This window comes from Pimephales promelas, chromosome 10 (genome assembly GCF_988280905.1).
Source record: "Pimephales promelas chromosome 10, fPimPro1.hap1.1, whole genome shotgun sequence".
Taxonomy (NCBI): Eukaryota; Metazoa; Chordata; class Actinopteri; order Cypriniformes; family Leuciscidae; genus Pimephales; species Pimephales promelas.
In genome coordinates this window covers 17366999-17379988 of record NC_142778.1, presented here as the reverse complement: position 1 = coordinate 17379988, position 12990 = coordinate 17366999, and the positions used below count along the sequence as shown (strand labels likewise).

The 12990-nt window shown below is 36.8% G+C and overlaps 1 protein-coding gene and 1 long non-coding RNA gene across 9 annotated transcripts in view; both read right to left on the bottom strand.

The window, feature by feature from the left end:
• Positions 1-10945, bottom strand: part of ccpg1 (cell cycle progression 1) — a 44077-nt gene extending 33132 nt beyond the window's left edge. For 5 of the 7 annotated variants that reach the window (XM_039658812.2, XM_039658959.2, XM_039659134.2 and 2 more), the window contains exons 1-2: positions 3974-4128; positions 2346-2416 (exon numbers count right to left, since the gene is read on the bottom strand). In XM_039658812.2, coding sequence (XP_039514746.2) covers positions 2346-2405 — 60 coding nt within the window. In that variant the 5' untranslated portion in view covers positions 2406-2416; positions 3974-4128. Of the gene's footprint in view, positions 1-2345; positions 2417-3501; positions 3557-3973; positions 4129-10881 lie in introns of those variants that run through there. The other 2 variants (XM_089135432.1, XM_089135433.1) reach the window with 2 other exon arrangements.
• Positions 4901-10657, bottom strand: LOC148977387 (uncharacterized). 2 transcript variants are annotated; one of them, XR_016169900.1, is made up of 7 exons: positions 10012-10657; positions 9459-9507; positions 9208-9313; positions 9018-9080; positions 8553-8647; positions 8328-8437; positions 4901-5413 (listed from the first exon to the last, which is right to left on the bottom strand). It is a non-coding gene; the product is annotated as an uncharacterized LOC148977387 (long non-coding RNA). The 2 variants fall into 2 exon arrangements; XR_016169899.1 differs by lacking the exon at positions 4901-5413 and having other exon boundaries at positions 8090-8437.
• Positions 10946-12990: the final 2045 nt, after the last annotated feature.

Here is a 12990-nt window from a genome sequence, read left to right as displayed (position 1 = left end):
ACATACAGATTCTAACATTTCATCATGGTGAGCTATATAACATTGATTAGTTTTATGCTACATTTGATCACCTGTCTAATAAAGCGCATGCAAGAGCGGCGTCTGTGTCAAGTCGAAGTTAGTCGCGGACGTGGTGCTCTCAGCATATTAAAAACGCCACGCCGATATTGATCTTTGTTTTAGTTCTCCTTTTGTCCCAAAGTCTGCTTGCCATGGTCCATAATGTTTGAACGAAACAACAACAGCAAGCTGCTTGACGTTACGCAGTTGTCCACGTCTGTCGCCATGGTTACTATGGCAGTACAAGCAGAAACCCGAAATAACGCGAATATTACGTCACTGACAGGCGACACTGACCAGGGACGATCCATCAGCTGGAAGTTGAAGCCTCGCGGGAGCCGCCATAGTAGCAGACCATCACCTGCTGTCAGCATTCCATTAACTCCCATTCATTTTGGCGTTACTTTGACAGCGAATAACTTTACATCTGAGGCGTCCAAAGACTTAATATTTCAACAATGTTTTTGAGGAATTAGGTGATTCAGATTTGTCTTGGCACAGCTACTAGAAGATTTACAACTGTCAGACTGTCATCACGCTCAGTTTGAGCCTGCGCAGTCGCTCAGACATCAGGCAGGAAGTGTGATAATCGGACTTCAGTCTTCTCCGTTGAAATCAATGGGGACGCTCGCTGTGTCCATTTCTTTTACTATGGGCTATGTGCACAACTGTAGTTTCGAACTTCCGCTTTTGTCAGAAGTTGGCTTATCAGTTTCCGGTCTACGACTGGTCATCCGCATCCACTAATAAACAAACAAGATGAGTGCTGCTGTTTTACAAAAAAAAGAGTTCTTAAACACATCTAAGTTTCTAAGAACTGTAGAGGATCTAACTTCCGTTTCACACCCGTTTGCAGTGTGTGTTGCGGTGCAGGAGCGTGCTATTAGTTCGTTCACATATGATGCGTTTGCACAGTGAATAACTGATCCGCGGCTGTACAACAAACACATACTTAATATTTTTATTATTTTTTGCGCGTCGATCAAAATGTCTATTTTGTGCAGCCACTGCACACGAAGGTTGGTGTTTATCAGGAAGCAGTAGAAGCTCAAATGGCTGTTAGCGACTTGAAGCCGAGCAAAGTGCCACACAGCAGTCTTCTAACGCTCCATGTAAACAGGTTAGGGCTTTCACTTTTCACTGGTGTGGTACGTATAACAGCAGCACAGCGATCGTTTCCACACCGAATCTATTTCTGCTGTGCTGCAAACGCTGGTGGTCAAAATGATAAAGATTGACCTGAAAATGTAGTAATTTCACCATAAATGCATTTAATTAAATAAAATTAAGTAATCTCAACATAAATGCACATTTAATCAAGGAAAACTACAATTTACTTCAACCAGGCGACAGAATGAACTCGTCTCGATCGTGGAGGAGGAAAAATAAGTTTTGTGACATGCAAGATCGATTGTTTTAAAATTAAGATGCAAAAGAAAAGGCAAGTCGGCTGCTTTTGTCAATTTCAAGTTTTAATTTAAATTATTTGCAATTTTAATATAGGAAATATTTGACCACTTTAATGCATGTAATGCATAGCCCTAACTTACATTGTTTAAATTGTGTTTAAACGTGCATACAAAGAATCGCAATGCTGACACAACTTTTTGTTTTTAAAAATAAGTCGCAGCATAACTTCTGGACTTTAAATAAAAATATTAAGTATGTGTTTGTTGTACAGCCGCGGCGGATCAGTTATTCACTGTGCAAACGCATCATAATATGTGAACGCACTAACAGCACACTCCTGCACCGCAACACACACTGCAAAAGGGTGTGAAACGGAAGTTAGATCCTCTACAGTTCTTAGGAACTTAGATGTGTTTAAGAACTCTTTATTTCGTAAAACAGCAGCACTCATCTTGTTTGTTTATTAGTGGATGCGGATGACCAGTCGTAGACCGGAAACTGATACGCCAACTTCTGACAAAAGCGGAAGTTCGAAACTACAGTTGTGCACATAGCCTATGGGGATGAGACATTATTTAAAATTGGAATTTCTCTGAAATTAAAAATCTTTGGGAACTTTTGGGATATTGTAAGTACACACCTGCAGGAAACATATCACACTGTGCAAGTGATTTTTGGATATTTTATTACATAAATCTTACATATTGTAAGAAAAATATTGTAATAAAAACATATTGTTATAAAAAATCAAAAGGATAAACAATGCAGATTTATTTTTTTACAGCCATCTTTGATCATATTTACCAATGGGGCAAATAATTCTGACCAGCACTGTATACCTGATGGGAAGCGAATAGCAATAAAACATTAATCACCTCATTACTAATGACTGTCCATCCACAGGACGACTCCGTGTCACTGGAGCTTTCAGACATCTCTCAACCAGCTAGAAAACAAGTGTAAACACACAGCTTATATTGTTGTCCTCTGTAATGACGTCTACCTGAATGCTCATTTACGGGATAGAAATGTCAGGTTGACCCTGCCACTGGTAAATGATTATTCTGCAATTTGCAGAAGCCATACAAATAGAGATCTACATAAACAAAGAATTGCAGACACAAATAAAGAAGCTTTTTTCATTATATATCTGACAGTAAACTGAAATCTGATGTATTGGTTTGGCTTCATGCAAAATGTTTTTTAATTAAAACAACATGCAGGTTGAGGGTGAGTAAATAATGTGAGGATTCATTTTGGATTGAATAGTTAATATTTATATATAAACGATATGAATGTCAGAAAGAGGAGAACTGGTCCCCGACTGAGCCTGGGTTCTCCCAAGGTTTTTTTCTCCATCCTATCTGATGGAGTTTTGGTTCCTTGCCACTGTTGCCTTGATTTTGGCTTGCTCAGTTGGGGATATTTAATATTTAACAACATTATTATTGATCTGTGTTGTACTACTTTCATGTAATCACTGTGAAGCTGCTTTGATACAATCTGTATTGTGAAAAGCGCTATATAAATAAATGTGACTTGACTTGACTTGATTGAACTACGTATTTAAAAACCACAGATCTGAGTCAAAACTATCATCTGATTGTTTCATTGGTTTGTTTTTCAGAAAAAGCCGACAAAAATAGCACAGTCTGGTTTGTTAACCATCCAAAAAAGCAGAACAGTGTCATTGCACATGTATGACATCATCCAAACAAAATTACAAAATACGGGGTGCAAAAAAAAGCATCTAATCCATGATATTTAGGTGCTTTTTTGTATTACAGATCAGGGGTTTTCAAACTGGGGTCGAGAACCACAAGGGAGTACAAAGTGGTTGAACATTCAGAGAAAAACAGTATATATATATATATATATATATATATATATATATATATACAGAAAATAAATATTTTTCCAATAATATTAACAAATATTTAGAATGTTCATTTTTCAAAGTATTAACAGGGTCTTTAAGAAAATAGAGAAATTATATAGCGAAATATTATATGCAAGAAAATATATAGTTGCCTTTTAAGTTGTAGGATAGAGTTCCCTCATACTTGTGCTCCGTGGCATCTAAAAGATTGAATTTGAAACCCCTTCCCCTGTTAGAGATTGATAGGAAGTAAATGGGTGGTGCATGATGCAGAAAACTGTTGTTGGATTGAAGTATGACAATATGGTCGTATAAAGCCGTACAAAATAGATAAATATGGCAACAGTTAAAGGGTAATGTCAGAGTGCATCTTATTTCAGAACAATTCAGATAAATGAAATCGAGACTGATAATCGAAAGTTAGACTTGTAATATGCATTTAAACAACGATCAAAACAACCGATTTGTCTCACTAACATTACGTGAATTGAACTTCTGTAGAGATGAGCAGATACAATGACTAACACTAGCTCAAATTTACAAAATATGAATGAGTCTCTTTAATCTGTAAGTCCTGCTATAGCTTTATGGTGACTTTAAACTGCCTTAATTAGCTGTCCTTACCGGTTTTAAAGGTAAATTGCAGCGGTAGAAGAGAAGAAGGCAAATGTCCTCTGTGCAAATCTAGCATTAAACGTCACGCCTCTTTAACCTAGCCAAAGCATCAACATCAGACCACACGAACAACAACATTGTGGCGGCCATAGACATCATATAGGTAGACGCCCTACCGACCGATACTGCCTATTGGCACGGACGAGAATTGGAGCCGCCATCTTAAACCGGTCATCCGCTCCGCTCAGTGCAATCTGAATGGCTTGTGAAATGAGCTGTCAGCGCATTAAATTAATCATATCTCACTGAATACTGAACTGATTTTCACGCGTTTTTTTTTTTTTTTTGCTGCAAAGGTCATTCATGTACATAAATATATATAAATATATAAAAAGAAGTATAAATAAATATAATAAAGAAGCAGAAACAGATAGTAATAACAGTAAAGTAAGATATTTTAATAAGTTGAAGAAGTTTATGATTGACACACGCACATACATACACACGAACAGACACACACACTCTCTCTCTCACTCTCTCTCTCTCTCTCTCTCTCTCTCTCTCTCTCTCTCTCTCTCTCTCTCTCTCACACACACAGAACGCAGCCACCGAATCCACCGAACGCAGCCACCTGTAATAAAAATTGAGAAGATGCTTTTCAACGTGTTTACAACAGTAATTTCTAAAAATTAAATTCGGACATTAAGCTTATACCTTTTTTATTGTATGTGGATGTAGGAGGGGAAAATGTCGAGACTAAAGCCCTATTCAGATTAACTTTACAAGGGTAGATGGGGTAAGTTAATGAAATTTTACCACAGGACTTCTGTAATATCAATAGCCAAATCGCATGTGGTAAGATATAGGTTATCAATAAAACTAGAAGTTGGAGAGGTAAGTTAACTCAATTTGCGCATCGCTGTCATGCGTGTATATTACGTTCCCAGTGGGCATTTGATGTCAATTTAACATCAAAATGACATCAAACATTGATGTCAAAATTACGTCACAAAATAGGTCAAAAATGAAAGTCAATTTGACGTCAAAGTGACAACGTCAATTTGATGTCAAGATTTTGACCTCTGCCGATGTCATTTTGATGTTATTTTGATCATGCTTTGTATGCATTTGATGCCAATTCAACATTTATTTGACGTCAAGATGTCATCATGTTGACGTCATTTTAATGCTATTTTGATATCATACAATATCAAGCTTTGATATCAATTCAACATAAATGTGACATCAAACATTGATGTCAAAATTACATAAAATTATTGACATATTTTGATATCATTTCAATGCTAAGCATCACTCAATTCCAACCTAAATGTACAATGACTGACAACATACACATACTTTGAGATCTGATATGTTTATTTTATTTTTTTGAGCAGTGTAATGCAGTGGGGGGGGGGGGCTATGGGTCACTCAAGGGCTCTCAAATGCCTGTAAAAGGGAACAAGAGAACAAGAAAACAAGAAAGCAAACATTAAAATGGGGCCTGTCCATTAACATAACAAATGCTTAGTACCCATCAGTAGTAGGCTACTCTACAGTATATAGAAAACTAAAAGATAATCCACATTATAGCCTAATCACATGCAGTTGTCAGATGTGCACTACTAATTAGGGCTTTCAAATGATTAATCAATCGCATCCAAAATAAAAGCTTTTGTTTTTTGTTTACATAATATGTGATTGCACTGTATATATATATATATATATATATATATATATATATATACACACACACACACACATGCTTGTATATATTTAAGAAATATTTTCATGTTTATGCTGTATATAGATTTATATATAATTTAAATTATTTATAAATAACATTTTTTTATTAAATATACATGCATGTGTGTGTATATATATATATACACAAAATAATTATACACAGTGCACCCACATGTATTATGTAAACAAACTTTTATTTTGGATGTGATTAATCGTGATTAATCATTTGACAGCCCTAGTACTAATATATGATAATGGATCGAGTCAATTTTTGGTTAATTTGTGTTAACAGTGTCCAAGGTTATAATCGTTAACGAAAACTAACGAAAAAACGAAAACTAGATGGGAAAAAACATTGTCGTTAACTGAAATAAAAATAAAAACGAGCCATTACAAAAAAACTATAACTAACTAAAACTGTAATGTGTGTTTGCAAAACTAACTAAAATAAAATAAAATTATAGAGCAAATGTCCTTAGTTTTCGTCTTTAACACTATTTAAAACACGCAGTGTATTCGTTGCATTTCATTTCCCTGTAACGCTTTCTCCCTCCGTCTCTCTCTCAAATGCACGCACACACACAGCCCCTCCCCTCCGTGCAATGCACACCGCGTCTCTATGAAAACGAGGGTTCGATCAATGTTAAAAGCAAGTTCGCGAAAGGTTGGTATCTCATGATGAACATTTTACACAATCACACATTAAAAGGTGGTGTAAAAATATGTTAAATTCTTAATACAATTCTGTAAGTGTGTTAATGTCAACCCGAGAAGCGATTGAGCCTTCGTTAGAAAGTTACTGACTTGGTTGCAATTTTGAGGTAAAATGCTGCTGGGCAGTGGGCATGGCCGTGGCTAACCAGTCCGGACCTCGGCCTTTTTTTTTTTACATTCAAAAATGGAATGGCATGATTGAATGATTATGTGAATGATTAATTAGCCATGTTTAGACCACCTGTGTGTTTGCAATTCATGTTGCAGCGAGAAGCTAGCGTAGGGCTTGAGAACGCATTGTGAATGAGGGCGCTAGTGTAGCCTCTGTGTTGCCAGATCCACCTAATCGAATGGTGCGGTAATCTTCTGGACCTGTTTTTCGGATTTTTTGTGACACTTTAGGAAGTTATTATAGTGGAAAGTTGCATGTTAGTGTTAGTGATATATTAATCTTATTTCCAAAACACAAGCTTTGAAGTAATTTCGAATTGTTATTATATTATTTGCTTGTTTTTCGTAGCAATATCTGGCAACATTTTACTGTCTGCGTTAATAAAAAAAGCTTTTTTTTTTATTGACAAACTGCAATTGCATAAGGCAACCACTCCAAACGCAATGATCATTGTGATTATCTGTAAAAACAATAGCATAATACAGATCTGTATGTTACAGAATAAAATTTGCCAAAATAACCTTACTGGCCAGCTGGAAGACAGCTCATGCTTTGTTAACGTTTCACATAGTCATCATAAATGCAATAATTAAAGTAGTGTTTCTCAACTAGCAATCTATTCAACTAGCAATTTATTTAGACCTACTTTTATTCTGTTTCTTTGCACAAAACTCTCCAGAAAGTGCCATTTAGTTAATATATGATATATATATATATATATATATATATATATATATATATATGGTAAATTCCTTTAAAAAAATCCCTTCATGTCCATGGGGAAATGTGGGTCCAATAGCCTAACCATTATTATATTACTAATTATTGTGAGGTAATTATTAACCATTATTACCTCACTAGTTTTCAGACCCTGGTTGCAGCCTTGCTGCTTGGTTGTCGGTGTCAAAACTCTATAAGCTGTGATTCAAATATTAAATAATGTTATGTCATTATTTTACTCTTACACTGACTGTTTGCTGCTTCTGTCCAGATTGTTGTATAGGGTAAATTTAGTATAAGGTGTGGAAATTGTAAAGCTGTGGGATTTTTTTATAGAAGATATCTAGATTGTTACGGTAAAGGATTTTCACATTGTAGGAAAAAATCTTCATTTTATGTACTGGTTTTAATGTTGAATAGATATTTCTAAAATTGTATGATGTTTTTGTTGAGTTATTGTTACACGATTCTTTTTCTGACCTTTTTCAACCTTGCCCCTGACAGATAACCCAAACTACAAAAAAAGGACTAAAACTAACACTAAAACTAATAAAAACTAAACTAAAACTAAGCATTTTCAAAAAATAGAAACTAAACTAAACTAGCAAACCCACTTTTAAAACTAATTAAAACTAAACTGAATTTGAAAACAAAAATTCAAAACGAAATAAAAATAAAAACTAATGAAAAATGCAAAACTATAATAACCTTGACAGTGTCATATGTCAGGATCTCATTTCACTGCTAGTCATCAGTCCACATTTTGTGCGGAATTGTAGAATGTGAACATTCATTCAAAGCCAGACAGCAGTGATTTCAAAACATCACATTCGTCCAGGCTCTTCCCTATGTATGCGATTGATATCTTTTTTTTTTCCATGGAGAATATTTTTCCCCCTATATCTTTCCAACATGTTTCGAAGGACCAGGTGTAGGGGTAAAATGAAGGGGAAGGGTAAAAAAAGAGAAATTGAATTGGGCCTAATCTACATTGCTTGCAGCAGCTCCTACCTTCCGGCGCCCAGTGCCCCCTCTTCTGTCCGGTGCAGCGAGCAAATGGTTGGCCGTAAGGCTACCAATGGAAGCTTCTGTGATGCCGGGTTGTTACTTCTAGATGGCACCTGAAAAAAATGTAACAGCAATTGCCATTTATCTTGCACATACTGATCAAAATAAAAATCATGTAGAGAATAGAGCTATAGGTGGTGTAGGTGCACAAATAGAAAATATAATTACCTATTGCGACCTTATAAAGTTCAATTCTTTTGAAAGGCAGCTTGTCACCAGTCCCATCCATGTTCAGTATAGACATGAGGCTATTTGTGAGCACTCTGTAAATAAAAATGTGAATAAACAAAGTTATACATGCTGTACAGGAAGAAATGTGAAATAATGTCAGGGCTCACAAAATCGCTAGCCAGACGTCCCGGGCTATATTGTGTTTTCAGTAGGGCTACCAAAATACATAACTGTCCTGCCCAACAGGCTATCTGAAATAGTATAATCAAATTCCCCTAAACTTCTGCCTCGTTCCCCTAAATATTTGTGATTAAGTGTAAACCACACAAATTCGTGTTCGCTTCGGTCTTGTTATAATCAGATTCAGCGTGTTCTTCATCTTCAATCCGCAGATCTGGGCGTATTCATTTAAGAGTATTAAATACATTTTAAGATATTAACCGCACAACTTCAGAGACTGACCTTTTCATCACAATGTTGACATTTTCCCACAGGGTAGCTGCACCAATTTGACATCGGAGCTGTCTGAAGGAATAATTTAGCAAATATGCAGAAATGTATATGAGGAACAAGAATATGTGAATAAGATATTGTATGTCTAATAATTGCATCTGTTAGCAAATGTTTGTTTTACTTTTTCATAGTAACCTACCATGAGTTTTCGTTTTTCCTCGCTGGTTAGCTGTCTGTTAAGCTGTTGAAGCGGAGTCGTTTTTGGAACTCTGAATGTCAGACCAAAGAGAGCAAGACATCATATTCTATACAAACAAAAAATTTGCATTAAAAAAAAAAAATTCAATGCAGCAGCTATTTTTTGTTTAGAAGAACACACTTACTTTTCTCTTACATTGGGAAAGGAATATTTTTAGGACAGTAACGTTATATACTACCATTGCAACTTACCTCTTATTCAAATCAGTGACAGATCTGGGGCTGGTAACGTTAAGTTACGCTGGAAAAAAAATTAAAACATTTCACATGCTTAGGATATCATTTTACTATCATTGTTAATTTGTCATCTCTAACATTAGCCTTGTAACGGGCTAAAGCTTGAAATGTCCACTTTTAAACCAACAAATTCGAATCGACAGTAAATATCGTCGCCGGTCGGTTTGGCCCCAGAAAACCAGTAAAATCGACATTTTTCCACACACACACACACGCACACGCACACGCACACACACACACACACACACACACACACACACACACACACACACTTTTAAAATCATACGATGGCAGACAGGAAGACACTTCTTCCATCATACCAGAATGTCAACGTTACAGTTAAGCTAATCTCCGGTTAAATTAGCAAGCTAACTCGCTCAGGTAAAGGGCAAGGCTGTGGAATTATTCGACATATTTCTGACAATTACACCCAATCAGATTAAGTAGCCTATGTATAAGATGGTGTATTAACATAATAACAACAATAGCATGCTAGCTGGTTACTTACCAAGAGTTGAAAGAGGAGTATTTTTTAAAATTCAAATCGACGATCTCTCTGGCAGTGAGCAGACGTGTGAGTGAGGGCGGTTATGCAAATCTTCTACTTTTCCGCGCGATATGACCAGGATGTGACGTCTTTTTGTAGTCAATTTGTAGTCGATGATGATCATTTTAAAAATCAGCTTCAATGTCAGATTAAATTTACCTTTTATAGTATATGCAATTATAGTGTCTGCTGTCATTTTAATCAAGAACTGAATTAAACTAGCTAGGATTTAAATAAAATAAAAATGCAAAATACATAGACCTACAACTTTCAAGATGGGTCTTTTAGATGTTGAAAATTAGTCGCATTGATTTACAGTGAGTAATAAATATACTTTTTCAGACATCGTTTTGATATACATTTCACATCAAATTGACGTTTTAATTCCTGACATCAAATCAACATCGATTTAATGTCAATGATATTGACCTGAGATGAAAGGACAAGAAAAAACATGTCAGATTGATACCTTTGTTTGGCCTCTTTACAACCACAAGGTAATAATTACAAAATATAATGAAAATATTCATATTCATGCATGTTATACATGGTGGTCAAAATCTTGACTATTTGTTGATGTCAAATTGACGTCAAGGTGCCCGCTGGGTTGCTTCCTGATGTGCGCAAACTGAATGCTTATCTGACAACCTAGAAGCTCTTGTAATAATTACTTTAACAGTTACCCCACCTCTCCATGCCGGGTGAACACCGGCTGATGGAACAGCATTTCACAACGATTTCAGTACAGTAATAACAAATGCTCCTTCTCGATTATCTGGTAATATTCTATTCACAAAATACAACCAATAGTACGGCAATGTTAAGACCTACTTGTGAAAAGCCCTATTTTCGGTGGTCCGGCGATTAGAACAGGAAAATGCTCCACAGTGCCCTGGCATCTCATCTGCTGCCACGCAACGAGACTAGGAATACGACCGGTTCAAGATGGCGGCCGGATTTCTCGTTTTCCAGCGGCCAATAGGGTATCTCTATATGATATCTATGGTGGCGGCTGGCGAGAGCAAGATGGATGGGAGTTGTAGTTTTAAAAAACCATCCCCTCAGTGGTGTCTTAACATTCCAGAACTCTAAAAACAACATTTCCCATGACTCCCTCTAGAGGCAACACAGACTCTGGCACAGGGCTAACGTGTCACGTGAGTCCTTTTTTAAGCGTTTCTGTTTGCGTGGTTGCTGATTAGCTTAATCCAATTTATATTGATTCCGGAGTTTAAATTTAATTTCAGGACAAAACTAGTTAATCGTGGTATGAAATGTTAGTTTTTACCGGGTTTTACGCCTTTTTATTTATGAGCACGCGCCGTTGACGTAACCGATCATTGCCATGGAGACGAATCTACACCACTCCACTCTCGCTGAAATTTATTTATTTATTCATTTTATTTTATTTGCCAGACTTATGTCCAAAAACACCACGCACGACAGAACAAATAAACAAAGCAAAATAGAAGTATTAAATTAAAATGAATACAAACATTTCAGCCAATGCACACTCAGTCTGGACGTGTACCTGGAGCAGCTCACTAAGGGATTTGAGAGTGCCACCATGATACTGTTGGTATACTCATCCAGACGTTGCATAAACTTAAGCATTTTTCTCAAATTTCTTTAAAGTGCTTTCAGGGTGATTACTCCAACAGATACACACATCTGACTAGCACCCCCTCCTCTGGGAACCTTGAGTAAAATTCTCATTGCATCATTGAAGGCAACTTATACATTTTGCATGCTGGATTTTTTGTAAGAAGACCACAGCGGACATTAGTGGTGGACATTGAACAGCCACTTTTACTTGAGTAGAGCAGTAACTAAACTTACATGCTATGATGTTTGCCTGTAAAACTTACGTCTACAGTATATGTCATCATCATCAATATATCATCTGTAATACAATGACCAAGATATTTAATATTTCTGCGGACCTCAAGACAATTTTTGGCTAGCATGAACACAGGAAAATGAAGCCATTCTGTTTCGTTCTGCATATTAAAACAGCACTTTTGCTAGAATTGTATTTTACCGGTCACCCCTATGCGCCTGTCACTCGACCTACCACTGCTATACGCGCCAGTCCTGCAATCTGTCATGGCTAAAGGTGCCTGTTATGGCAAGCCAAAGTGTTCACAAACGCCTGGTCGGGCGTCTGATCGCACAATATGTCAAGCCAAAGTGTTCACAAATGCCTGGTCGGGCGTCTGATCGCACAATGACACATTATTTCAAACACGTGCATCAAACCGCGCATCCTCGACGTGTGATCTGCTATTTAAAACACACGTTTGCAACGTGCGCTTTGGGGTCACCTAAAACACGTGTTTTTGATGCGCGTTTATAATAACAAAAATGGGCATTGAAAACGTGTGGGTTTTTCTTACTAGAACAAAACGCACACTTTTGACATGTAAACAGTTAAACTAAACAGGCAGTACAAACGTGTGTGAACTTTGGAACGCTAAAAGGCTCACAATGCGCCACTTTCCTACCATGTTTTGTTAAAAAAGCGGTGTAAAAAGTGCCGTTTGAAAGGCCAGGACACTGCTTTTTACGCCGCCAAAAAGCGAAACGCTGTAAAAATTGCTGTGGGATTGTGTAAACTATGCCGTATTTTTCGTCGGTCCAGAGGCGGTGGAAAAAAAACAACGCTCTATATGCTCATGTAAGCCACTTTTTACAGGACACAGAGTCCCCATGACACGTAGCACAATGCGTCATAAGAGCCATAGGTGTAAATGATAATGATCTACACCCTATTTTTTACAAAGCCAATCAATTTGAACTGTTATCACCCAATCAGTAAAGAACAAGAACAGACCACATTAATCCAACCCAGCACAAGGATGAGCTTCCAAGCCTCCGCTCACTGAATGTATACTGAAACTGAGAGATGGTTTAGCTCACTGCTAACGATACCACCTTGTA